This window comes from Prionailurus viverrinus, chromosome B3, assembly GCF_022837055.1.
Source record: "Prionailurus viverrinus isolate Anna chromosome B3, UM_Priviv_1.0, whole genome shotgun sequence".
In the NCBI taxonomy this organism is placed as follows: Eukaryota; Metazoa; Chordata; class Mammalia; order Carnivora; family Felidae; genus Prionailurus; species Prionailurus viverrinus.
In genome coordinates, this window is record NC_062566.1 from 26,217,404 (window position 1) to 26,244,464 (window position 27,061).

General features: G+C 44.7%; 1 protein-coding gene across 7 annotated transcripts in view; it reads left to right on the forward strand.

The window, feature by feature from the left end:
- Positions 1 to 17,378, forward strand: part of SNUPN (snurportin 1) — a 36,590-nt gene extending 19,212 nt beyond the window's left edge. For all 7 annotated transcript variants that reach the window (XM_047861889.1, XM_047861887.1, XM_047861885.1 and 4 more), the window contains 8 exons: positions 1,371 to 1,533; positions 3,203 to 3,350; positions 8,875 to 8,979; positions 9,198 to 9,294; positions 11,420 to 11,517; positions 13,576 to 13,653; positions 15,259 to 15,339; positions 16,788 to 17,378. In XM_047861889.1, the coding sequence (XP_047717845.1) occupies positions 1,376 to 1,533; positions 3,203 to 3,350; positions 8,875 to 8,979; positions 9,198 to 9,294; positions 11,420 to 11,517; positions 13,576 to 13,653; positions 15,259 to 15,339; positions 16,788 to 17,108 (1,086 nt within the window). In that variant the 5' untranslated portion in view covers positions 1,371 to 1,375 and the 3' untranslated portion in view covers positions 17,109 to 17,378. The remainder of the gene's footprint in view (positions 1 to 1,370; positions 1,534 to 3,202; positions 3,351 to 8,874; positions 8,980 to 9,197; positions 9,295 to 11,419; positions 11,518 to 13,575; positions 13,654 to 15,258; positions 15,340 to 16,787) is intronic.
- The last annotated feature ends 9,683 nt before the right edge of the window (positions 17,379 to 27,061 follow it).

A 27,061-nucleotide genomic window follows, 5' to 3' on the forward strand; every position in this document is an offset into this window, starting at 1 on the left:
GCAACTGCCAGGTTTGGGATTGGGGCTCCTCTTGTCTTGCTGTAAGGGCCCAGGACCAGTATTTCTCCTGGAGCTAAATTTTCTAATGTAAGTTGGCATTTATTAGAAAGTTAAACAACAATTGGGTAAAATCTGCATCGGCAAGTTATATTAGAGGGACCCCTGGGTGACTCAGTCAATTAAGCATCCAACTTTGGCTCAGGTCATGATCTCATTGCTCGTGGGTTCAAGCCCTGCATCGGGCTTTGTGCTGACAGCTCAGAGCCTGGGGCCTGCTTCAGATTCTGTGTCTCCCTCTCTCTGCCTCTCTCTCTCTCTCTGTAAGAATAGATAAACATTAAAAAAAAAATTTTTTTTTAAGGGAAAGTTATATTAGAGGGGTGCCTGGCCACCTCAGTTGGTGGAACACGCTATTCTTGATCTTGTGGTGAGTTCAAGCCCCACATTGGGTGTAGAGCTTACTTAAAAAAATAAAATAGGGACACCTGGGTGGCTTAGTCAATTAAGTGTCCAACTCTTGATTTCGGATCAGGTCATAATCTCAGGGCTATGGGATCAAAGCCCCACGTCAGGATTTGAATTGAGTGTGGAGCCTGCTTGATATTCTCTCTCTCTCCCATAGCCCTCTCCCCTGCTCACGCCGTTGTCTCTCTCTCTAAAATAAAATAAAATAAAATGTGTGCATTTTTTAAAAAGTTATATTAATATTAAAAGTTATTGAGTAATGGCTATTTAGAACTACTCAGGAATGGGGCGCCTGGGTGGCGCAGTCGGTTAAGCGTCCGACTACAGCCAGGTCACGATCTCGCGGTCTGTGAGTTCGAGCCCCGCGTCAGGCTCTGGGCTGATGGCTCGGAGCCTGGAGCCTGTTTCCAATTCTGTGTCTCCCTCTCTCTCTGCCCCTCCCCCGTTCATGCTCTGTCTCTCTCTGTCCCAAAAATAAATTAAAAAAAAACGTTGAAAAAAAAAAATTAAAAAAAAAAAAAGAACTACTCAGGAAAAAATTAGGTACTTGATCACATCACTGGACATCAATGATGATAAAAAGAAATTAGTGACGGGCTACTGGTGATGAATGACAAAGCAAAAGTTAGCAGGGTGAACTTGATTTGTCTTGATGTATATATAAGTTTATATCGGTACACTGAGAGCTATCAAGATGATAATTATTGAAATATCTGCAGGAATTAATGTTATGCTCATATATAACTCGTTTACCCTTTAACTTCCTCTCTCCCCATGGAAACAGTTGTGATTTTGGATCAAGTGAGTTTTTTTTAGGAATGTAGCCATCATGTTACATCATAACTGCCTGTACACAGGAGGTGATATGAAATGAATGAACCATTTTCTTATGTTTTCCTTTGTAGGGAAGATGGAAGAGCTGAGTCAAGCCCTGGCCAGTAGCTTTTCTGTGTCTCAAGATCTGAACAGCACAGCTGCCCCACACCCCCGCCTGTCCCAGTACAAGTCCAAGTACAGTTCCTTGGAGCAGAGTGAGCGGCGCCGCCGACTATTGGAACTGCAGAAATCGTAAGGGATGCTTTAACTCTTTGCTTTCTCTTTCCAGGCTGGGAGCCTCCAATCAGGAGGCTCTAGGCTTGTCTCTTCGAAGTAGACCCTTAGTAGGTACACCTTGCCCATGAGGTTGGGAGGGGTAAATCCTGGCAGAGGTAGACATCCTTTATACCCAGAGCTTAGGTAAAGATGGAGACGTAGGGAAAGGCTGAAGTTTGAAAGCAAAGCTCAGCTATTTGGTTAAATTTTTCTTTTTTCCCTGGCAGCAGCATTGAGCTTTGCGATTTAGGGACTTGTGAAGGCCACACCCAGACTTCCACTCCCCACATTCCCTGTGTGGCTTCTGCACTCTGAATCCTGGCATTGGTGTGGTCTTCCTGTCTGCCTTCAGCCCGAATGTTTCTGTGGAGCCCTTGAGAATTCAATACAAATAATTCCACAGGGAATCTGAGGAAATGTCTTCCATACACTTAATTCTCAATGCCAAGATGAGCAAGCAAGGGAAGAGAGCAGGATAGGAGTGTCTGAGGCTGGGCTGCTCTGAAGTCAGGGCCTATCCTTGTATTCTGAGTACAACACAGGCCTTTTCTGGGTAATAAGGAATAGAGGATTCGAAAGAACTAATTTTTTTTAATGTTTATTTATTTATTTTTGAGCGAAAGAGGGGATGGGGGTGGAGGGGCGGAGAGAAGAGGACAGAGGAAGTAGGCTCTGCATTGACAGCAGAGAGCCCAACACAGGGCCCACATTCATGAACCTCTAGATCATGACCTGAGACAGAGTTGGATGCGTATCCAGCTGAGCCACCAGGTGCCCCCTTCCTTACTCTTGAATTAAAACACCATCGTGCTTTCATATGCCTCTCTGGTGTGCACCCTCACGTGAATGTGCAAGAACTCATGTGTCTGAGAGTATCTGAGGAGAACCGGCTGAGCTGGTCTCACTGCCTCCGTAGTGGGTTTCTTGCCTTAGCATTGAGGGAACCAAGTGCAGGAGGTTACAAGGTATCTACAGATCACTTTGGAACAATTAGGTTCCAAACAGTTCTTATTCTTTCTTAACTAATTGCCCAAGCTTTCTAGAATACGTAGTTTTTTTCAAAAGAGAGAAGGATAACAATAAAGCAAAAACAAGTAAAAGATAGATTAAATCGTAAGCTAAGAGGCCTGTTTTGAAAGTTAGATAAGAACTAGAAGAAGGCCTGGCCACTCCTCAGAAAGCTATGGAAGTTGGAAAATCCCAGAAGTGGTCCTTGTTTTAAACTCCTCACCACGTCTCAGTGATTCTTCTCTTCAATTACCCAGGGCCTTTGGACTAGATGCCTGCCAGGCGGGAAAGTGTCAGCTCTCACCTGGGTAGAGGTGTGGGAGTCTGGAATGGGGTGGGTGGGAGTGGGGTCAGCTTTTCCAGCTAGTGAACCTTGAAAATTCCTTTCAACGTTTTACTTTGCCCGTCTTTAAGAAATTCTGAGGAAGGCTGAGTGTGTTCAGAGGGTGCTTCCTATCTAGGACCAGTGAGGGGGCCATCACTAGTTGAGCCTTATGAAGGAAAATCTACCATCTCTTCCACTAGAATCCCCAGGGTCTCTTGAACTTGGAGCCTTTGAATTAAGCTAAACTAGTCACACTGTAGGGGGTCTTCCTATGAGACATAAAGGCCTGTCCTTGTGCCTTCTTTCCTCCAGCAAGCGGCTGGATTACGTGAACCATGCCAGACGACTGGCTGAAGATGACTGGACAGGGATGGAGAGTGAGGAAGAAGATGATAAAAAAGATGACGAAGAGATGGACGTTGACACTGGCAAGAAGTTACCAAAACGCTATGCTAATCAAGTGAGTAGTCCAGAGAAGGTGAGGCCAGGTCAAATCCACTAAAGGAAATGTTGCCATAAAGAGAGGAGGAGGAGGGGGCACCTGGGTAGCTCAGTCAGCTGAGTGTCTGACTTCAGCTCAGGTCATGATCTCGAGGTTCATGAGTTCAAGCCCCCACATCGGGCTCTCTGCTGTTAGCACGGAGCCTGCTTCGGATCCTCGGTTTCCCTCTCTCTGCGCCTCCCCACTGATTCTCTCTCTCTCTCTCTCTTTCTCAAAAATAAAATAAACATTAAAAAAAAAAGAGGAGGAGGAGACAGGAGAAAGGAATAGGGATAGCAAAGAAGCTGCTGCTGTGCATGAAATGTATGGACTAGGAAAAGAGATGGCTTACAGTGCCATGTGCTGACTGGGGGTCACTGAGGGAGGCTGTGGCTGGTGGGTTTGAGAACATTTACGCCCTACTATAACCAAAGGTCGCCGGCCTGCTGCAGAAGACCTCTGAGCTATTGATACACTAACAGACTGCATGCACTTGTCATTTCTTAGTGGTCGCTGTAAAGCGGTTCTGCATCGGGCCTGCCCAGTCCAGCACTGCCCCCACTCCACCTCCTAGGTTGGTCGTCTTTCCCAAGCAGGGGACTAACATGCCAGTCTTGGATCTTCACATCCAGATGGTGCAAGGTGGGAAGTACAGCTGCCCTTGAATATGGGGAGCCTGCACGGCCACCCCAGCCAGCCAATTGGCCTACGTGAGGTTGAGGCCGTAAAACAACAGCTGACTATAACAAACGTGACTAAGTGGCCTGTAGGTTGCAGAAAGAAACTGGTGTGGTTTGTGGAGCCATAGGAGAAGCAGGCATGGAAACTGTTCAGTGCTTCAGGCAGTCCAGGTATTCCAGAAGGCAGGGTATTGGTCCAAGTGGGATCGGGAGTCTACCTTTCTATTATATTCTTCTCTCTATAACCCAAGTGTCTTGTCACCTCAGAATCCTTTCCCACCTTTAGAATATGGTTTCTGGGTGCACACACTCCCATCTTCTTTCTGTGCCCCAACTACAGCATGGATAACATCCTTTATGACAGAGTATAGTTCAGTTCTATTCAGCAAGCATTGTTGAAGGCCCTGCCCTGTATTAAGCTAGGCTGTGTGTGGGAAGGTAGACAAGGGCCAGAAATGGCCCCTGTGCTCCCGGAATAAGTGGAGATTGTGGTTTTTGCTACAAGAAAGTGAGATTAGCTTCCAACAGGGAAGGAAGTAGTGTTGTGAAATCAGGAAAAGGTTAATGAACGAGGAGGCAGCTTTGAAGGATGAGTAGGACATTGATAGGCAGAGGTGCATTCCAGGCAGCAGGAACAGGATGAACAAGAGCCCTGAGGTGGGAGGAGTATATGGTGTGTTGAGAGCAGTATGCAGGCCAGTAAGGATAGAGCAGCATCGGCTTAGAGGAAGGAATACAGCAGAAATAGGTGCAGGAGGGGTGCCTGCCTGGCTCAGTCAATAGAGCACACGACTCTTGATCCTCGGGATTATGGATTTGAGCCCCACCTAGGTGGAGAGATTACACCTTTAGAAAAGATTACATCCTTTAAAAATGACTCATTCTGGGAAGTACAAAAGCCCTGAGTTTGGGGAACCTAGGTGACTCAGTCTATTGAGCTTTGGACTCTTGATTTCAGCCCAAGTCATGATCCCATATCTTATGAGTTCGAGCCCCATGACCAGCTCTGTGCTGACAGCAAGGAGCCTGCTTGGGATTCCTTCTCTCTCTCTCTCTCAAAATAAATAAACGTTCAAAAACAAAGAAATATGTGCAAGAGTTTAGACTTTTTTGTTTGTTTGTTTATTTATTTACTGATTTTAAGGTTTTTGTTTGTTTTGTTTTCTTTTGAGAGAGAGAGCATGAGCAGGGGAAGGACAGAGAGAGAGAGAGGAAGAGAGAGAATCCCAAGCAGGCTTTACACTGTCAGCACAGAGCCCTGCTTGGGGTTCAAACTCATGAACCATGAGATCATGACCTGAGCCAAAATCAAGAGTTGGATGCTTAACTGACTAAGCCACCCAGGTCCCCCTAGACTATAGTTTAGATTTCGAGGAACCACCAAGAATTGTTGAGCCAGGGACAGAGTTGAGACTTTGTATGACATGCCCATCAGTGTATATAAAAGGGTCTGGAAGAGAGAGACTGTAGTAGGGAGCTTAACTTTGCTAAAACCATCTGATGATGAGTGCTGAGGGCAGTGAAGGTGTAAAGAAAATGAGGTCATGAATATGAGAAGTATTGCCAGGTTGAACAGATGGAATTTAACAGTAGATTGGATAGAAGAGGCAATATGAGAAGTGGTTAAATGTTTAAGCTCTGAAGTCACATTGACCTGACCTCAAAGCCAGGCTTTTTGTTGACCTTAAGCAAGTTACTTAACCTCTCTAAATCTCTGGTTTCTTATCCGTAGATGAAGATATTTACAGTACTATTTCATAGGATTGTTAGAAGGATCAAATGAGATAGTATACCCTAAATACTTAGCCAGGAGCCCCACAAGTATTAGGTACTATTTTTTTAAACAGCCTTGAGATAAATTCACATACCATACAATTCACACATTTACAGGGTTTTGACACATTCAGTGGTTTTTAATATATTTACAGGGCTGTGCAACTGTTACCACTGTCTAATTCCAAAACATTTCATCACCCCAAAAAGGACCCTCATACCCATCAGCAATCAGTTCCCATTTTTCCTTTCCCCCAGCCCTTAGCAATCAGTAATATACTTTCTTTCTCTATGGATTTGCCTCTTCTAGACATTTCATATAAATGGAATCATACAAGATGTACCCTTTTTGCCTGGTTTTCTTCATTTAGCATAAGGTTTTCAAGGTTCATCTGTGTTAGAGCATGTGTTAGAACTTCATTTCTTTTTATTGACAAATAATATTCTGTTGGGGCGCCTGGGTGGCTCAGTCAGCTAAGCATCCAACTTCGGCTCAGGTCATGATCTTGGGGTTCATGAGTTCGAGCCCCACGTCGGGCTCTGTGCTGATAGCTCAGAGCCTGGATGGAGCCTGCTTTGGATTCTGTGTCTCCCTCTCTCTCTGCCCCTCTCCCGTTGTGCTCACTCTCTCTCAAAAATAAATAAACATTAAAAAAATCTTTTCTGTTGTATAGATATACTACACTTTGTTTATCCATTTATCCATTGGTGACCATTAGGGTTGTTTCCCTTTTTGGCTATTGTGAATAATGCTTCTGTGAACTTTCACACACAAGTTTTTGTGTGGATATGTTTTCATTTCTCTTGGGTATATACCTGGAAATGGAATCACTAGGTGATATGGTAACTCCGTGTTTAACATTTTGAGGAACTGTCAGGCTGTTTTCCAAAGTGACTACAATGTTTTACGTTTCCACCAGCCGTGTATGAGGGCTCCAGTGTCTCCACACCTTGCCAGTGCTTGATATTGTCCATCCTTGTGAGTAGAGCCACCCTAGTGGGTGTGAAGTTGTGTCTCATGGTTTTGTTTTGCATTTCCCTAATGACTAATGATATCCAGCATCGTTTTCACATGCTTATTAACCATTTGTATATCTTTTTTGGAGAAATGTCTATGCCCCTTTTTCATTGGGTTGCCTTTTATCATTAAGTTGTAAGAGTTCTTTATATATTCTAGATACAAGTCTCTTATCAGATCCATAATTTCCAATATTTTCTCCCATTCTGTGGGTTATCTTTTTATTTTGCTGTTGGTATCAGTGGCAGCACTAAAGTTTTAAATTTTGGTGTAGTCTTATTTATGGCTCCTGTGTTTTGTCACTTGTGCTTTTGGTGTTGTAGCAGTACCATTCTTTAAGGAAGTGTTGATTACGCCTTGGTTTAAGATTCGGTAACAGAGAGTGGTGTTGCTATTAACAGGGCTACAGGATGCAGAAAGAGAAAGGGGGGTTTCAGGGATGGAAGGTACTTGGGTGACCAAAGGCAGTGAATCCTGTTTTGGGTACATTGAGTTTAAGGTACAGAGAGAGCAAGCAGAGAAAGAGATACCTCCTGGACAGGTGCAAATATGGGTCTGGAGGAAAGGAAAGCAATTTGGAAATGAAAAAGGAGAATTAGGAGGTGTCCTCTCAGAAATGGCAGGTGAGGCTGCAAACATAATGCGGTCCAGCCCCAGTGGGGCAGCATCTAAGAGAAAAGAAGGGGAACCTAAAACAGCCTCCTGAACATTCTCTACATTGCTTTGGGGAAGCATTTGGAGGAATGTTTGGCAGGAAAAAGAATAGCACCGTGTCATGGGGCTAAGGGAACATGCGTCAAGGAGGACAAAGAGGTGGTGACAAGCAGTGTCACACCAGGAGTGGAGCCGGGAGGATAAGGTGGGGGAGAGGGAAGAGAGAGAGGAGGTCACTGATGGCTGTTGGCAGGGCTGCGGGGGTAGCAAATCTGGACTGAGGGTGTCAGAGGGGGCGGGAGGGCAGCATCAAGAAATATGAAGTTGTTGGGGCGCCTGGGCGGCTTAATCGGTTAAGTGTCCGACTTTTGATTTTAGCTCAGGTCATGATCTTGTGGTTCATAAGCTTGAGCTCTGAGTCAAGCTCTGTGACGACGGTGTGGAGCCTGCTTAAGATTCTCTCTCCCTCTCCCTCTGTCCTTCCCCACTCGTGCTTTCTCTCTCACAAAATGAATAAACTTTAAATAAAGAAAAGAAATATAAAGTTGTTTTAAAAAGGAGAAAGTGGAATAGTTTAACAGAAACGCAGAGTGATTAAAGGTTTTCATTTTTGTTTTGTTTTTTATGATTAGGGCTTGAGCATTTTGTGGGCCAAGGGGAAGGAGAGATGAGAGATTCCGTGGGAGGGAGTAGTTGATAGGCCAGTCTCTGTGTAGATGGGAGGGATTGTGAGCCAAGAGTGGAAGAGTTCATCTTTGCAGATTCATTTTGCCACCCGTGTCCCCCCACCCCCGTTTTTTAAGGCAGTTTTCCCAAAATCTTTTGGTAAGGTATTTGGGGTCACCAGTTTGAGAAATGATCTAGATTAAGAGCATCTCAAGGTCAGGGACCTTATTCATCTCTGAGGTTATAGCCCCTAGAACATAATAGTTATGAGAACGGCAGGCAGATGGACAAAGTAAGATGAGGAAGAGGGTCCCGTCACCCAGACACAGGAAGCAAGGTAGTAAGAATTATGGATGCAGGAAATGAAGATGAGGAGAGAAGTTGAAGTTCACAGTGAAGTTCACGCGGCCTCCATTGAGTCAGTGTCAGTTGAGACAAGTCAACTAAGAGCAAGCAGGTGCAGGTCCACTGTCAGCCTACGTGTATTCTCATTTTATATATATAGGATATGAACTTTCTGTTGGTGCAGATGTCGCAGCAGCACACCGCTGCTGATTTTTCTTTTTAATATTTTATTTTTTAAGTAATCTCCAACACCCACCGTGGGGCTCAAACTCACAACTTTGAGATCAAGATTCGCATATTCCACAGACTGAGACAGCCACGCACCCCACCCCTGTTGATTTTTAATGCCATTTTTTGGTGTCCCCAGTTGATGCTGTCTGAGTGGTTGATTGACGTCCCTTCAGATCTGGGGCAGGAATGGATTGTGGTCGTGTGCCCTGTTGGAAAAAGAGCCCTGATCGTGGCCTCCAGGGTGAGTAGTGGCCCCTCCCTATACCAGCATGCCTAGTCTGTAGCTGGAAGGATTCTCTGCACTTCGTGTTCCTCATCTACACCTGGCATGGGGATTGAAAGGCTTTTCTGCAGGAGGGATTTGTTGAGAGCCATCTTTGCGCTGATGATACCTGCAGATTGTGAGGCAAGAGGGTGAGGAGACCTGATGCCTAATGGGAATGGTAACTTTCCACACAGGGCTTTACCAGTGCCTACACCAAGAGTGGTTACCGTGTCAACAGGTTTTCTTCCCTGCTGCCGGGAGGCAACAGGCAAAACTCAGCGACAGCAAAAGGTACCTACATAAAATTGTCTATGTATTAAGTTGAAAAAAAATTTTTTTTGAAATACATATATATATTTTTAAGTAATCTCTACCCCCAATAGGGGTTCGAACTCATGACCCCGAGATCAAGAATCACATGCTGTACCAATTGAGCCAGCCAGATGCCCCTGTTTATTAAGTTTTACAATTCGTAAAAGACAGTAGAAGTTCCTTGGTTATGTATTTTAAAGACTCACTTTAAAAAAATTTTTTTTATGTTTTATTTATTTTTGAGAGTGAGAGTATGAGCAGGAGTAAAGAAGGGACAGAGGGGGGGGGGGAATGGAAGATCTGAAGCAGGCTCTCTACACTGAGAGCAGCAAGCCCAATGTGGGGCTTGAACTCAAAAACTGTGAGATCGTGACCTAAGCCAATGTCAGGCGCTCAACCAACTGAGCCACCCGGGGGCCTCTAAAGACTCACTTTGAAAGCATACCTTTGAAACTGTATATCTAAATTCAGGCTATCTTCTTCAAGGTCAGGCCTCCTCAGTTGCAGAATAGATGCAGCCCTGTGAGGCCTACTGGGCAACAAATCCCTGGATTAAAGTCAATACACCTTTCCCACAGACATCCATTACAAGGTGACCCAAGCAGTTTTGGGGGAAAAGGTCCCTCAGAACGCTGAGTGTAAAGTATGATAAACTGTTGCTGGGGCTTGCTGCTAAATTCCCTTTTCTCCTATATTTTCTCCTGTATCATTGTCCAAACCTTAGCCTCTCCCTCTAACCTGAGCTCGGCTGAGGAGACAAAGATCATGGAGGTTAAATAAGTTGCTCACTGTCATTCATGGAGAAGGTGGCAGAGCTGGGCCTGAGGCCTGCTCTCTTTTCTGCCTGCTTAGGCTCCCTCGGTGGTTCCTCATGTGCTTGGTACTGAGCCCAGGCTTTTCTACTGGCTTTCAGAACCTCTCACACATGAGCTTTGGTTCACCCATCCTCATGTCTTTCCCCTCCGCTATATACCCACTCCTAGCTTTGTTCAGCTGGCTTGCCTCCCTGCTTCCCACATGTACCATGTTCATTTCACCTCTACACCTTTGCTCATGGCACATCAGTTCTCCAGCCTGAAATGCCCTCCCACCTCCCCTCTGCCCTATTGTTTTAACCCTCTGGTCTCAGAAGACTGTGTTCACATACCATCTCTTCCATGCAACATCGCCTGCTGCTCCGATCTCGCTCCTCCGGAATTCCTGTTGCTCTTAGGTCGTGTTGTACAGCTCAGCTCTCAGTTCTCTTCTCTATGATCATCTTATCTCCTTCACTGGATTGTAAGGTTTTTAGTATATGTGCTGCCGAAGGGAGCACTGGATTATAAGGTCCTTAAAGGCAAGAATTACTTACAGGTAATATTCCACGCAGATCATAGTACTTACAATAGGAACTCAAAAGGGCATGTAAATTCAAATGGAAGATTACTTGCCTTTTGGACTGGAGTTTTTCTAAGGTGAGTAAATGTTCCAGTTTATTGAAAAGTTCAGAATAGGGCCACTGGGTGGCTCAGTCAGTTAAGCGTCTGACTTCAGCTTAAGTCATGATCTCACAGTTCATGAGTTCAAGCCCTGCGTCGGGCTTTGCGCTGACAGCTCAGAGCCTGGAGCCTGCTTCGGATTCTGTTGTCTCCCTCTCTCTCTGCCCCTCCTCCACCCTCTCCAAATAAATAAACATTAAAGTCAATAAATAATTAAATACAGAAAATAAAAGTTCAAAATTCCCACCTGGCTTAAGGGTTGCCTTGATCCCACTCACGCTGTCCTACCTCGAGTTGCCCTTAACCTGCCCAGGAGCGAGAAAGGGCCGTGAAGGCGCATCTGGGTGGCTCTGTCGGTTAAGTGTCAGACTTTGGCTCAGTGTATGATCTCCCGGTTCGTGAGTCCACGCACTGACCGTGCAGATCCTGCTTGGGATTCTCTCTTTCTCCCTCACTCTCTCCCCCACCCCCCACTTGCATTCTCTCTCTCTCCTTGTCTCTCTCTTTCTCTCTCAAAATAAATAATTGAAATAAAATAAAAAAGAAAGGGCCATAAAGAACTTTCTCCCTAAGAAACTCTGATTGGAAAGGGAACCCTGTAGTGACTTTCTGCTCTGTGTCCCCAGACTACACCATTCTGGACTGCATTTACAGCGAGGTGAACCAGACCTACTATGTTCTGGATGTGATGTGCTGGCGGGGACACCCTTTTTATGACTGCCAGGTAGGGATTGATAGTCTCCTCATGTCTTCTCCTATTTTCTCCTCTCCTGGGAAAGTGGCCCAGCATGTGGGTTTGGTACGTGACCAGCTTCTTGGTATGCACAGGATGTGGTATATCAAGAACATTATCTAATGTTCCTTGCCTCTTTGAGTGTGTTTAAATTAGCTTTGTTTTAAAAAAAGAAGGAGGAGGAACTAAGGGAAGTACAGCAAATCTTGAGGGGAGAAAAGAGAGAAACGGAGTGGAGGGGCAGGCTGGGACTCTGTAGAAGCTGCAGCCACCCCCTCACTCTCTCTGGAGTGTGGGAGGATTGCTGGTGGGGACGACCGTGGGCAGCGGGGATGGTACCTGTGCAGGTGGCACAAGGAAGAGAGGTAGAATGAAGTCACCATCAAATAGTCTCTGGCCACCTCTACTGCTTCACAACCACATCCTGACCCTGAAAACAGCAGGGCCTCCTTGGTTCAACAGAAAGCCTCGAATCTCTGAGGGGCCTGCCCGGGAAGGAGATTTTCCAAGTGAAGAGGGGCCCCGATATTCTCCCCGAAGCGTCACCTTCCCCCAGCATTTTTCTGAGATTGTTGATTCTTAGGAGTGACAGTAGCAGTCATCGGAGTAAGGCTAGGTCAGCCCCTCAGATTCCATCTCTGCTCCCAACACTGCCCCGTCACTGTCCCAGTTTTATAGTAGTGATTTTTTGTGTTCCCTGTCAATTAGTGTATCATAGTAGTTCTCAATGTGGCTAGAAATGCAAGTTCCCAGACCTACTGAGTCAGAAACCCTGGGGTCAACTCATGTTTTAATGAGCCTCCGGGCGATCCTTGTGCAGGCCCAGTCTGTGAATCATGGGTTGTCACTGTAGGTTACCTCTTTCCATAGCCGTTAGCCAAAGCATGATTTTCCAAAGCATGCTGCTGAATTCGTAACAATAATAGCCAAGGCTTGTACTGCTGAGCACTTTGTGAGCATTATCTCATTAAAGCCCTTACAAGAACTCTATAAGGTGAGTACCGTTGTCATTCCTCATCGTACAGGAATGGAAGCAAAGAGCTACAGATGGTAAGTACCTTGCTCAAGTGCAGAGCCACACCTAAAACTCAGATCTCATAAATTCAATCTAGAGCATATTTTCCTTTAATTCTGTTGAAGGATGTTTCATAACATGTATTCACAACTTATAAATGTGGTAGCTAAAACCACCTATATTTCTATAATATATAGAAATAACTGTGTTGTTGTTTTTTTAATTTTTAAAAGCAAAATAATGGACAAGAAACAAAAGGTACTAAATAGCTACAGAAGGGTACATACCAGTAATTCAGAGAATGAAGTATATATGAGAAGTTAAAACTCTATAGTAGCTTCTAATCCTCAGAATTAAAATAAAACAAAGGCTAACATAATGTGCTCTGGAGTTAGAGTCCTGGGACCCATGGTATTTTCTGTGGGCAAATGATATAATCCCTCTGAGCCTCATAGTGCTCGCCTGTAAAATGGAGATGATGGTAATCCAGCTGTCAGAGGGTGGTTGAGTACTAATCAGGGTGTGTAAAGTCCTTAGTATGGGGCCTGCCACATAGTAGGCCTTCAGTGATCAGTGATCAGCTCTACTACCATTAAAAATCCTATTGGATTTTTTTTTTCAACGTTTATTTATTTTTGGGACAGAGAGAGACAGAGCATGAACGGGGGAGGGGCAGAGAGAGAGGGAGACACAGAATCGGAAACAGGCTCCAGGTTCTGAGCCATCAGCCCAGAGCCTGACGCGGGCCTCGAACTCACGGACCGCAAGATCGTGACCTGGCTGAAGTCGGACGCTTAACCGACTGCGCCACCCAGGCGCCCCAAAAATCCTATTGGATTTTAAGAAAAAATCTCCAAAAATTTTATATAAGTATCTTTCTGACCTTATGGCAGTGTTTGAAGAGACATGAGATCAATGCTAGAAGAGCTTAGATCTTCATAAACTACATGACTATTTCGGATGGAGTGTGTTTGTTCACATCATCATTTGATGTGAGCAGCATTTCATCTTTCTGTTTCCCTCCTCTGTGGCAGACTGATTTCCGGTTCTACTGGATGCATTCAAAGTTACCAGAAGAAGAAGGACTGGGAGAGAAAACCAAGCTCAATCCCGTAAGACCTGGTGTTAAGATTGCTGGATTCTCTATGGGGATTGGTTTGGATTGGTCTGTTATCTAAATATAATAATTATAAATGGACTTATCTTTTTAATTTTGAAGGAGCATGGCATAATGGGAAGGGTGTGGGCTTAACAGCCATCCAGATCTGAACCAGTTTTGGCTTGAACAATTACTAACTTTAACTAACAATTAACAAAGTTACTGACTTCATTTGGCCTTAGTTTCTTCATCTGTGTAATAGGGTTAATGACACCTACTTTACAGAGTTGTTCTAAGAACCAAGTGATACAAATGTGCAGGTTCTCTTAACATACTTATGGTATACACTTAATAAATAGTGGTTGTATAAAATGCTAATTATTTTATAATTATTAATAATGCTATCTAGAATAATGTGATCTAGAATAATACTATCTCGAATAATGCTATCTAGAACTCCAGTACAGTGGTTCTCAAACTGTAACGTGTGTCAGCAGCGTCTGGAAGCCTGGTGAAACGTAGATTCCTGGGCCCTCCTCACCAGTGTTTGTGATTCAGTAGGGCTAGGGTGAAGCCTGATAATTTGTATTTCTAACAAGTGATGCTGGTACTGCTGGTCCACAGACCACACTTTGAGAACTTCTGCTCTTGTATGTGAGCTGAGAATGACCTCATCTAGTCAGCTGACTCCTTTCACAGATGAGAGTGTAAGCTCAGAGAGGGACTACCTTCCCCAACATCCCACAGTCCAGGATGAAAGCCCAAGTGCTTTTGCTATCCACTCTGATTAAATATGCGACAGCTATTTTCAGGGCATTTTATTAGCAAACACCTGTAGATTGGCATTTGATTGTACTTCGTGCAACACTTTTAAAAGCAATCGGATAACCAGTTACAGGACAATAAATGGGGTCAGTATCTAGTGATGTTATCGGTAAGGTCCTGGGAGAACATGCATTGAGGAAGGGGAACATAGGTTCCTCAGAGCTGCTCTCTCTGAAATGTTGTTCTAAGCACTCTACGTGTATTATGTCATTGAGCCCGTGCAACAACCCCCATGAGGTAGATACTTTCATTATCCTATTTTATAGATGGGAAAGCAGAGGCATATACAGATGAAATGATTGGCAGAGTTGGGAGTCAAACCCAAGCAATCTGACTTACTAGAGTTTTAGTCCTAATCACTTTATTATACTCCTCAGTCTAAAAATCCTTGCTGATGTGGAAGGGGCTTCTCTAGCCCTTCTGTAGGACTGTCATATGGCTGCGAGAATAACATACAACCCCTAAACCTAGCATAGGACACTGGTTCTCAGTCCTGGGTGTGTGTTAAACTCAACTGGACAGCTTAAAAAAAAAAAAAAAATGCCTGGGACCCATCCCAGGCCAATTCAGCCAGAATCTCTGAGTGAGGCATGGGCTTCAGTGATTTTTAAGAGCTTCCCTGATGATTCTTGTAGATAAAGCAAGGTTGAGAACCTCCAACCCAGTAATACGGTGGGGGAGGGGAGGTAGGGAAGGATGAGACTGAACTTTTTTTCTTTGATACAGTTTTTACTTGCTAGAACCAATATTATTTGTAACATGTGCTAATTCTTTGTTGTAATTTATATTTTAGTTTAAATTTGTAGGACTAAAGAATTTCCCTTGTACTCCTGAGAGCCTGTGTCAGGTGCTGTCAATGGATTTCCCTTTTGAGGTAACACAAGCATTGTCTTTATTGCTCTGATGGGATTGCAGGACACAGGGAGCTTGGTTACCCAATGTCTTAGGATATCCTCTGACTTTGCTGTGTCAAAGCATCAGAAAAGGGCTGAAAGCTGATTCCTGGAAAAAGATGTGCCGCTGTCCTTCAGAGCCTCAGCTCTGCTCTGTTAGAGACATCAGAATGCCAAAGCTGCTCGTCTGTGTGCCTCATTTTACAGGTGGAGAGGTGGGGGCCCAGGGAGGGACAAGGCTTCTATTCCTAGGTCTTTCTGGGGTGCCTGTTTTCGGCCACAAGCCTGGCTGCCATAGCTGACTGTAAAGTTGGGAGCTCCTGTGACGGACAGACCACAGGGGTTCAAACTCCTTATCCTTCCTTCCTCCCAAGAGCAAATGATGGCTGGGGATGGCAGTGCTTTCTGAACAGTGGTGTGGAGGCAGGGTGACCAACTTGTCCTGGTTTGTCCAGAACTTTCTCGATTTAGCACCAAAAGTCTCATGTCTCTAGAAGCTCCTCAGTTCTCAGCAACCTTTTATCATCCTCAGAATCTACAGTTATCCTCTCCAGCCTCAACACACAGACTTTCCTTTGCCCATCGTACCCTTTAAAATTCTGCCTAGTCACGCAGAAGTATTTGCTTGAGCTTGATATAATTTTGTTAAAAGGATCACAGCTTCCCAAATGAGGAAATGGCAAAGGCTGAGTTGCCTTCATTTCTGAGAGTCAATTAAGAAGGTGGTAAGAACACCATCTTTATTTATAACCCTATGCCCCAGTGACAATAAATGCTTTTTAGAGATGAGTCACTGAATCACGGAAAAGAAAATGTGGGACTGTAGGAGGTCTTCCCGTTGAGAAAAACTGAGTTTCCCAGAACATAGCTTGCAGATAATTTAGGGGGAGGTCAGGCAGCCAACAATGGTGTGGGGAACAGGGCTTCTTGACAGCCTGTTTTCCCTGTGTTCAGCAGTCCAGCATCTTGGAGGGGCCTGTCCAGTTCTCCTGGTTTGTGCCCTGTGTGGAGAACATTCCCCATTACAGAGACATCTGAGTACTGAAAAGTACATGGGATCTGGGGACAGAAGACCTGGGTTCACGTTGAATTTGTGCTTCATACTGCCTGGGTTTTGGGGGAGGCCCCCAGAGCTAGCCCTAGTGCCATCTTAAACACCCTCAATGGTGGGTAAGAGGGTGAAGTAGTGGGTAGGCAAGCACCCTGTAAACAGGAAAGTGCTGTTTATGTTTTTATTTTCTAAAATTTAGATTTCTAGGTCATTTCTTCATTTAGAGAAATTGCATGTGTGAGAAACAAGGATTATTTTTCCACTGGCAGTGATCCAGGAAAGGCAGTTGGCCCATTAGAGCGGCCCCCATATGCATAGGCTCTCCTCGAAATACATGGCCCCAGAAGTCACTTTGGTCTCTGATTTCCCCTTTTCTAGGTAGATGGACTTCTCTTCTACCACAAGCAGACCCACTACAGCCCTGGAAGCACTCCTCTTGTGGGCTGGCTGCGCCCCTACATGGTGTCAGATGTTCTTGGAGTAGCCGTGCCAGCTGGCCCACTGACCACCAAGCCAGAATATGCTGGGCAGCAGCTCCAGCAGATTATTGAGCACAAGAGGAGCCAGGAAGGCATGAAGGAGAAAGTCACACACAAGGCATCTGAGAGTGGACACTATGAGTTGGAACACCTGTCTACCCCCAAGCTGAAGAGCCCTCCCCATGGCCTTGACCCCCCAGGGAGCCTCATGGAAAACTAAACAGGGTGGCTCCTTGGGGAGTCACAGGATGGGGCTTGGTCCCAGAAGGAAGGCTGGGGAGGAGGACAATGACAACAAACAGGTGACTTCATTTTAGAGTGGACTTTCCAAAGCCACTCCAGCTGGAAACAGCTTATCTCCTATCTGAAATGCTGGCTCAGACAGTTGAGGGCGGTTTCCAGATTGGATGGATTTGGGATTTGAGAAGTAACTCCTGTGAAAAGTGTATCCCAGATATCTACAATGTAAATATATGTAATTCTTAAGAAAGAAGGTGTTTGTGATTCTTAAAACTTTAGATGGCCATGACCCTCCCCTACCTCCCCCTCCCCCCGCCCCAACCCGGGCTACCTAAACCATGACTGTTCAAGTCTTGGCCCATTGCACTGTTTTTAGCACTTAAGCATTCTGCTGAGTTTCCAGTTGCTGCTGTTAGTAACGTCATTTTCTAAAAGGTCTTACCAGGAACTGCAGTTCTTGGTATTTGAATATGTTCCCTCTTCTGAGAAGTGTGAGTTTCTTTGGTTTAGACACTGCCAGAGATAAAATGCAAATGGAGTTCATTCACAACTTCAACAAACATTTGTGCCTTCCAGAAGATAAGCCTTGTGCTAGGCCCCCGTGATGTAGAGAATTATAGGGACAGGACTTGGTGTCTGCCCTTGAGGAGTTTGCAGTCCAGTGAGGAAAGACACCCACCAGCAGAATGCTGAGACCATTGCTTTAGGGCTGAAAGATGCATAGAGCTTGGGGCGGGAAAGCAGAGGAGGTTCCATAGAGGAAGTTGGAGCAGAACTGAAGTTCTGAGCAGGACAGAAGGGGCTCTGCAGACAGGAGAGCGGGACTTTCTCACACAGGCAGCAGGGTATGCAGTTGCACCCTCCAGAGCAGGGCAGGACTCCCTCTGGGACCTGAAGCAGGTTCAGCACGGCTCAAGTTTAAACGAGGGTTGGGGAGCTGCCCAGGAGGAGGCTGAAGAGAGAGATGGGCCTGTGTGTTCTGCAGAGGTTTTAGATTTGATGTCATGGAAGAGCTCTGAGCCGGCCAGATCCATTCAGATTTGTCAAGTAGGCTCTTTGGCAGCTGTGGCAGTGGAAGATAGTATCTGAAACTAACCAATTCGTTTCTGCTGTGTGTTCAGGAAATGTGTCCCATTTCCTGTGGCCTCGATCTGCTTCTCACAGTGCTTTCCACCTTTCTAGGACTTCTTTTATTGGACAAAAAGACTTCACTATTCTAGTCCAGCAGTACTAGTGTCCTGTGGACAAAATTTCGGAGGGATGCAGGTCAGATCTTGTCTGACTAGCAGTTGTTCCTTTGTGTTGATTAATTCTGGGAACAGATCTGGGCAGACGTGGTTAAGTAGAGCCCGATTACACAAATTCAGCACACCAGTGGAACTTGCCTCGGTGTTGGGCTCTTACAGAGTTGCTCAAGCTGACTCTGTAAAATCGGAGAAAGAAGACAACTATCCCCCCCCACCCCCACCCCCACCACCATGATCCTGCTGGCTGCAGATTTAAGCATGCCTACATCAATAAACTCTTTTCTGAATTTGGGTCAATTCTGCAATAGGAACATTGTGCTCCTCTTGCCAAGAAGCATGTTGTCGGCTGTCTAGATGCTACATGATCTTCCAAAGGAAGTCTCTAGTTTGTACTCTTAGCAGGCCAACTATATCATTTCAGGAGCTGTGCATACTAGCTAGCGTCATAGAGACTTCGCCGGGCTCTGCTCAGAAATAAGCAGTCTGGAGAGACTGCTTCCTCAAAGGACATTCTTGGGAGACAGAACATACCAGCCAAACTTATCACCATGCACAACTTGATATTGTTGAATGATAGATCAAAGGATGTATCTTAGAGGAGTGCCCCTTCTATTTTTAACCGAGGAGCCAATATTATCAATCACTGAATAGAATGTGTCTTCAGGTCATATTTCTTATGAATTATAAAACTACCTCCTGTCACCTCTTTCAAAGATGGTTGTGTAAATAAGTTGTCGTGATTGGATATTAGTTTTCTGGCCACCCTTCTGAACAGCAACCAGTTTCTTTTTTGTGGAATTATCTCTTCCCCATGCAGTGTGGTCTGGTGGGACTATAATCTCGGGGAATTGCCTTCCTTTAGCCAAACATCAGGCTCATGACTCAAGATGGGCCAATCACATGCTCCTCACCAAGAATCTGTATCTTAAGCAGAGGAACAAAGAGAGTGAATCCATTGGAATTCATTTATTTTGTCCTCAGAAAGGCAGAGGGTGTTGCTGAGAACTCACTGAACTGAACTGAGAACTCACTGAAAGCTGTTATACTCACAGGTAGAGTTTGTCACAGTGAAAGGAAACAGATTAGTTAGCCAAGGGAAGAAATGTATGGGGCAGAGTCCCAAAAATTCTAAGTACGAGTCTTCCAGTTGTCCTCTCCCAGTGGAATCATGGACAGCATTAACTTTTCTGGGTACTGTGTGTGACGGTATCATGGAGTATTGGCAACCAGAGAATCTGACCTGAGCCTTGGTGTCCAAAGTTTTTACTGGGACTTGGTCATATAGACCTGATTGGCTGACCCCAGTGTCTAGCCTCTCCAGAGGTCTAGCTGATAACACATGATCCAAAGTCCTCATTTCCCCCCAATCACATTGCTAGACTGTCTAGTGTGGCCAAAGACCCCCAGATAAACACTCTTTTTAGGACATTCCAAAGGCTTAGAGCTTATTTCTAGGAGCCAAGGGCAAAGGCTACCGAGGGCAAAGGCTACCCTCCCTTTGAGCAAGGTTAAATTCCTTACTATGTACTCCCTCTATTAGATTGCAGGTTCTTTGAGGTCACAGACCTGGTCTTATTCATCTGGCATTGTGCCTGGCACTTGTATTAATTAGTGTTGGTTGGGTGAATGAAATGATGAACTGGAATGAGAAGGCAGTCTGAGGGACAGCCCCTCTCTTCTCTACTGCATAGAGTAGTGACCCTGGAGAGGAGGCTGAGTGGAGGTATGTGGTGGATTGCTAATGGGTGGTTGAATAGACTGTAGAGTTCTAAGAATATGAACTGTGGTTCTGTGAATGTGCCTAAAAGGACAACCTGAAAACTTATCAGGATTGAAGCTATAGATTTCTAGCAAGGAAATGAGTAAAAATCTCACAATACATATTTTTAAGCAGATGTGGTCATTTGTTTTATGCCTTCTGATATGTAGGGCAGGAAAAGTAGAGAAAAGCCTTGAGATTTTGGCAACAGTATGACTGCTTGCTTTGGTAAGACACACTGATTTCTGAGTTCCACCCTGTCTTAGGATTCTGTGATTACACCCAGTCTTTACATCAAAACAGAACCAATTTTAAGGGGTGCCTGGGTGGGGCTCAGTTGGTTAAGCGTCTAACTCTTGATTTTGGCTCAGGTCATGATCTCGTGGTTGTGAGATCAAGCCCTGCCTCAGGCATTACCCTGAGTGTAGAGCCTGCTTAAGATTCTCTTTCTCTCTCTGCCCCTCTCCCCCATTTGCTCTCTCTCTCTTTAAAAAAAAAAATACAGAGGGGTGCCTGGTAGCTCAGTCAGTTAGGCAACTGACTTCAGCTCAAGTCATGATCTCACAGTTCATGAGTTCGAGCCCCACATAGGGCTCTGTGCTGATAGCTTGGAGCCTGGAGCCTGCTTGGAATTCTGTCTCCCTCTCTTTGCCCCTCCCCTACTCACATTTTGTCTCTCTCTCAAAAATAAATATTAAAAAAAAAAATTGTAATTAAAAAAAAAAAAGAACCAAATTCATTTAAAAATTTTGTTTCCCACCAAGTCCTGAGAAGTTTGGTCTTGGGTCTTGATTTGATTGTGACTTACCCCGGGCTCCCTCCCCAGTGGGTCCACTGCAAGGCAGAGGCAAGGAGAAGGGGCCTGGGAGAGCTGAGAGGTTGGCAGTAGTGAAGACGAATTAAGAATAGCCTCCCCCAGGGGTCCTGGGTATCTCAGTAGGTTAAGCATCCAACTTGATTTGAGCTCAGGTCATGATCTCACGGTTCATGGGTTTGAGCCCCACGTTGGGCTCTGCACTGATAGTGTGGAACTTGCTTGGGATTCTCTCTCTCCATTTCTCTGCTTCTCCCCTGCTGGCTCTGTCTCTTTCAAAATAAATAAATAAACTAAAAAAAGGAAAAAGCATGGCCTCAGGCAGAGCTTCTGGGTGGCTCAGTCGGTTAAGTATCTGGACTCTTGATTTCAGCTCAGGTCATGATCTTGCTGGTTAGGGGTCTCACTGAGCAGGAGATGAGAAGAGACAAAATTTGAAACCTGGATAGTACTTCTGGCTAAGACTTGGCACAGACTATTAACATTTGTAGCGAACTTCCTCCCTTCTTCCTTCCCTCCGGCTGGCGGTCCTTCAAGTCTGCCCTCTGTCTCCCTCTGCTTTGGCCCTGCAGGTTTTCTCCCCAGTCAGACCCGGGAAATAAAAGATGAAACTCCAGTCTGTCAGTTCTGCTTCTCTTTGGCAACTTTAACAAAAGCTTTTACAAGGGAGGAAGTTGAAACTGGTTCAAACGAGGTTCTATTTGTGGACTTAATTTGTCCATTCTGCTCTGGACTCCCATAAGTCAAAGTGAGTGAAAGCAGTGGAACTCAGATGGTACCTCCCTCTTATATCCGATGTTTTCTCATAAGCAACTAAGTATCCAAGGTAACCACACCAGTTTGGTATTCTTTGGTAAAAACTGGACCTTGTTGGCTAGAAAGGACAGATCCATTCTTTTAGCAAACATTCAGTACCACCTACTGGGTACTGTATATTGTGCTAGGTTCTAAAGAAAGAGTAATGACTAAGACATGATCGCTGCCCCCAAGGAACTCATGATCTAGTGGGAGAAATGGACAAGGAAGCAAATAATTAGAGTGTTAAGTAAACTCTAGACACAGGTGTAAGGTGTGGAAGTAACATAGAATAGTGACTGATTAACCTGTGATTTGGGAGTGGCACATAAGGTGTCGGATGAGAAAATTGTATGAGGAAAGAGCCAGCTCATGTTCTCATTAAAAACAAAAACAAAAACAAAAAACAAAAAATGGCCAAGAACAGCAATAGGTAAGGACTGATCCCTAGAGTATTTGGGGTAATGGGGGAATGTAATCTACGTGGGATAAGATTTTTCACCTTTCTTGCAGGGCTCACCTTCAGCCATTCTAGTGGTGGTAGATTTAGCCTATGAATAAACAAGAAAAAAATGTATAGACCCTGGTTAGCAGTATTATTTACTTATTTACTGTATGTCTGTTTGCCTTTTAGAAAAATAGCAGTAAGAATTTTGGGGGATCTTTTATAGCCAATACATGTGTGTATAGCACAATACATCTTTTCCACAGGCAGTAGATATTTTGGAGCAATGTTTGAGAGGAGCTTTGGATTTTAGTTTATTATTTAAAAAAAAATTTTTTTTAATGTTTATTTATTTTTGAGAGAGACAGAGACAGAATGAGAGTGGGCTGGGGCAGAGAGAGAGGGACACACAGAATCGAAGCAGGCTCCAGGCTCTGTGCTGTCAGCACAGAGCCCGACGTGGGGCTCGAACTCACGAGCTGTGAGATAATGACCTGAACTGAAGTCAGAGACTTAACTGACTGAGCCACCCAGGCACCCCTGTTTTTAAAAAATGTTTAAAAAAGTTTTTATTTGTTTTTGAGAGAGTGGGGGAGGGGCAGGGAGAGAGAGGGAAGCAGGCTCCACGCTGACAGCAGAGAGCCCAATGTGGGGCTTGAACTCCCAAATCGTGAACTTATGACCTGAGCCGAAGTCAGACACTTCACCGACTGAGCCACCCTCGTGCCCCTTTATTATTTATTTTTGAAGGTGGTTGTCTTCACTGATTGATTCATTCAATAGATTTAGAAAGGCCTGCCTACTAGGTACTAGGCTCTAGATACTGAAGGGCCAGGGGCCAACAAGATACAAGTGGTTCCTGACTTTCTGGAGCTTACTGTCTCATAGAGCAGCAGATACTAGGCTGATGGACGTAGAAACAAGGGCACAATTAGGAACAGTGATCAGCTCTCTGATAAAAGAATAAGAGGGCACTGTGAGAGAGAGCAACAGGGAGTCTCAGTGTAGGGAGTAGCCAATGACGATCTTGCTGAGGAGGTGACTTTTGAGTTGAGACCTTAAGGATGAGTCAGATTTGTCTGGTGAAGAAGGTGGGAGGAAGGGGAGGATAAGGTTTCTAGACAGAGACCTGAACCCTTTGCTTTAAAAGCAAAAAACAGGGGGCGCCTGGGTGGCTCAGTCAGTTAAGCATCCAACTCTTGACTTCAGCTCAGGTCATGATCTTTTTTTTTTTTTTTTTTTTTAATTTTTTTTTTCAACGTTTATTTATTTTTTTTGGGACAGAGAGAGACAGAGCATGAACGGGGGAGGGGCAGAGAGAGAGGGAGACGCAGAATCGGAAACAGGCTCCAGGCTCTGAGCCATCAGCCCAGAGCCTGACGCGGGGCTCGAACTCCCGGACCGCGAGATCGTGACCTGGCTGAAGTCGGACGCTCAACCGACTGCGCCACCCAGGCGCCCCTCAGGTCATGATCTTTTGGTCATGATCTCACACGGTCCTGAGATTGAGCCCATGTCGGGTTCTGCTCTGGGCCTGGGTGTGGAGCCTTCTTAAGAGTCTCTCCCCCTCTGCCCCTCCTCTACTCACACACATGTGCTCTCCTTGTCTCTCTCTCTCTCTCTCTCTCTCTCTCTCAAAAAAAAAATAATAATAATAATAAAAAAATTAAAGCAAAAACCAAAAGTACAATTCATAACACCCCTCCTGCCAACATTCCTCTTTGTAATTTATTTTTTACTTTCAGATTTCAGTTCATGTTAATTTAATAAAAATGTGATTTTTGTCTGTCACCTATATTTGCCCAACCCTATCCTCACCTTCCTCCCGAGGCCCTGCAGCCAAGCATTAAAAAATCTGAGGAGGCTATGTCAATACATGTGGATCTACCTTTATATTTTTTGCAAAATGATAATTTCAGCTATCTCATGCTGTGATGGTGAGATTAGATGAAGTCATTAGAACAGTGCCTGGCACATGGTAGGGACACAAATGTGAACTTAATATTTCAGTGTATGTGTGTACTGTAATTTCATTACTGAGTTTTCTATTGATGGACCATTATGTTGTTTCCAATCATTTGCTATTAGAAACCATTTGGCATCCCTAAGATTTGATTGACTATGATAACAGTACCATACTTGATTTTGTTGGTTCAAGTGTGCAGTTAAAGGCAAGCCTTTGTACTCCGACTCTCCTAGGATTACTGATGAAAGCAAATCCAGCCAGCTCCCTTGTTCTTAGTTTTGTTACCCCTGTCTCTGCTCAGAAACTTCCAAACGTTGTCCTGTTAGGACTGTGATAGGCAGCAGTTCTGGAGAGCTGTTCTCTTACACACCCACACGCCCACACACACAGCTGTGCCTCTGAAAACACTGCTGAGTTTTCTCTCCTAGCTCACTCTGTTAGATTTCTCCCTTTATTTACTTATTTTTCTTAATTTTTCAAAAAATTTAATGTTTATTTATTTTGAAAGAGAGGCAGAGTGAGAGCAGGTGAGGGGCAGAGAGAGGAGACACAGAATCCAAAGCAGGCTCCAGGCTCTGAGCAGTCAGCACAGGGCCCAACGCGGGGCTCAAACCCACGGATCGTGAGATCATGACCTGAGCTAAAGTCAGAAGCTTAACGCACTGAGATACCCAGGCGCCCCAAACCTCTCCCTTTATTAATTCTCTTCACCTGATCCCTGTACTAGGACTTTAAATGCCTGGATCCAAGTTCTAGCCCAACAGTAATTAATTAGCTAGCTGTGTGACTTTGAAGAAATCACTGACCCCCGGTGTCCTGAGAATCACTAGGCAAAACTTCTCCTGTGTACACTCAATGGTGTGTGCTTGCTCAGGTCCCGCTATTTCCTACTCCAGCTTAGTTCTGGAGCCATTCGCCTGCTCTGGGAGAAAAACTATATTTAAGTTACTATTTAAATTTGGGGGGGGGGAGATTATATATCCACAGCAAGATTTAAACACGCTATGCTGTTGGAAGCCAAAATAGTAATTACTCTTGAGGAGTAGTGACTGGGAGGGGACATAAGGGGGATTTTGGCAAGTTGGGAATGTTCTATTTCTTTTTTTTTTAACGTTTATTTATTTTTGAGACAGAGAGAGACAGAGCATGAACGGGGGAGGGGCAGAGAGAGAGGGAGACACAGAATCTGAATTAGGCTCCAGGCTCCGAGCCATCAGCCCAGACCCCGACGCGGGGCTCGAACTCACAGACTGTGAAATCGTGACCTGAGTCGAAGTCGGACACTTAACTGACTGAGCCACCCAGGCGCCCCAAGGGAATGTTCTATTTCTTGATCTGTGTGTTGGTTATATGGGTGTGCTCAGTTTATGAAAATTCACCATGCTGTATGCTTCACCTTTCTGTATGTATGTTATACTTCAATAAAAAGTTAGCAAAAAAAAGAAAACCAAAAACTTAAAATGTGCAAAAGACCATATAGGGAAAAGTCCCTCTTTCCCTTCTGTTCTCCTGACTCTGGCTTCTCCTCTTGAAAGACAATCAAATCAGTGATCTTTTCCTTCCTTCCTTCCTTCCTTCCTTCCTTTTTCTTTCTTTTTTTCTTTTTATGTTTATTTATTTTGAGACACACACACACACACACACACACACACACACACACACACAGTGCAAGCCGGGGAGGGGCAGAGAGGGAAACAGAATCCAAAGCAGGCTCCAGGCTCTAACTCACAGACCATGAGATCATGACCAAAGTCGGACACTCAACCAACTGAACCACCCAGGCACCCTAACCAGTGATCTTTCTTCTGTATCCTCTCAAACCCTTTCTACCTATAAATAAGTTTATATGTTCTTTTTTTTTTGTACAAATGATATCATTATGTACACTATTTGAGTCTTGTTTTTTTTTTAATTTTTTTTAATATTTATTTTTGAGAAAGAGAAATAGAGCATGAGCGGGGAGGGGCAGAGGGCAAGAAGGAGACACAGAATCTGAAGCAGGCTGCAGGCTCTGAGCAAGCTGTCAGCGCAGAGCCTGATGCGGGGCTCAAACTCACAAACTGTGAGATCATGACCTGAGCCAAAGTCGGATGCTCATCCAACAGAGCCACCCAGGCACCCCGAGTCTTGTTGTTTCTACTTCACAATATAACTCAGGGATCATTCCATATCCATACATGTGGAAGAGACCATTGTGTTGTTCATTGTTGTAACCCCAGTATGTACTGGGGTTGGCAAGTCCAGTGCTTGGCATGAAAATATACTTGTTCAATAAATAGATTGTCTTCCAGAGAGGTATCTGGTTGCAATACTGAAACTGTAACTCTTGTATGGGGTGATGAACTCAACCAAGAGTCAGCTTTATTGGTGCAAATAACCTGAGATAGAAGAAACAGATCCAAGTTCCAGGGGTTTCTTGTTTTATTCATGGCAAATTATGCTCAGAAACTGACATTATCTTTGCCAATAATTTAACACAGGTTCACTGCAGAAATTATAATTTATAATAATATTTCACAAGCCAGTAGCACACAGGATAATATCTCTTAAGTCAATAAAGAAATAGCATAATCTAAACCAATGATAGATTAATTACAGTATCGTTGCAGACAAAGGGACGATGAAAGAGATGAATGAAAGTCCAAATTAGGATGATGTGTACATTTCTACCAGTTGGTTCTCGGTAGAGTCCAACTAAAAGTGAGGTGTCAGCTGCCAGCTTAGGTCCCTCCCTGCTTGGGGCATGTGGCTATCAGGCTATGGTTGGCAGCCATAAGTGGGCTGCTCTGAAGGTTATGTCTTCAGAACATTTACATATCTTGTGCCACTGCCTACAAGGAGTAGCCTGGCCGAGGCAGGAACAGATGTCCCTTCTCTTCCTCAGACTGCTGCACAGCTTACCACCAC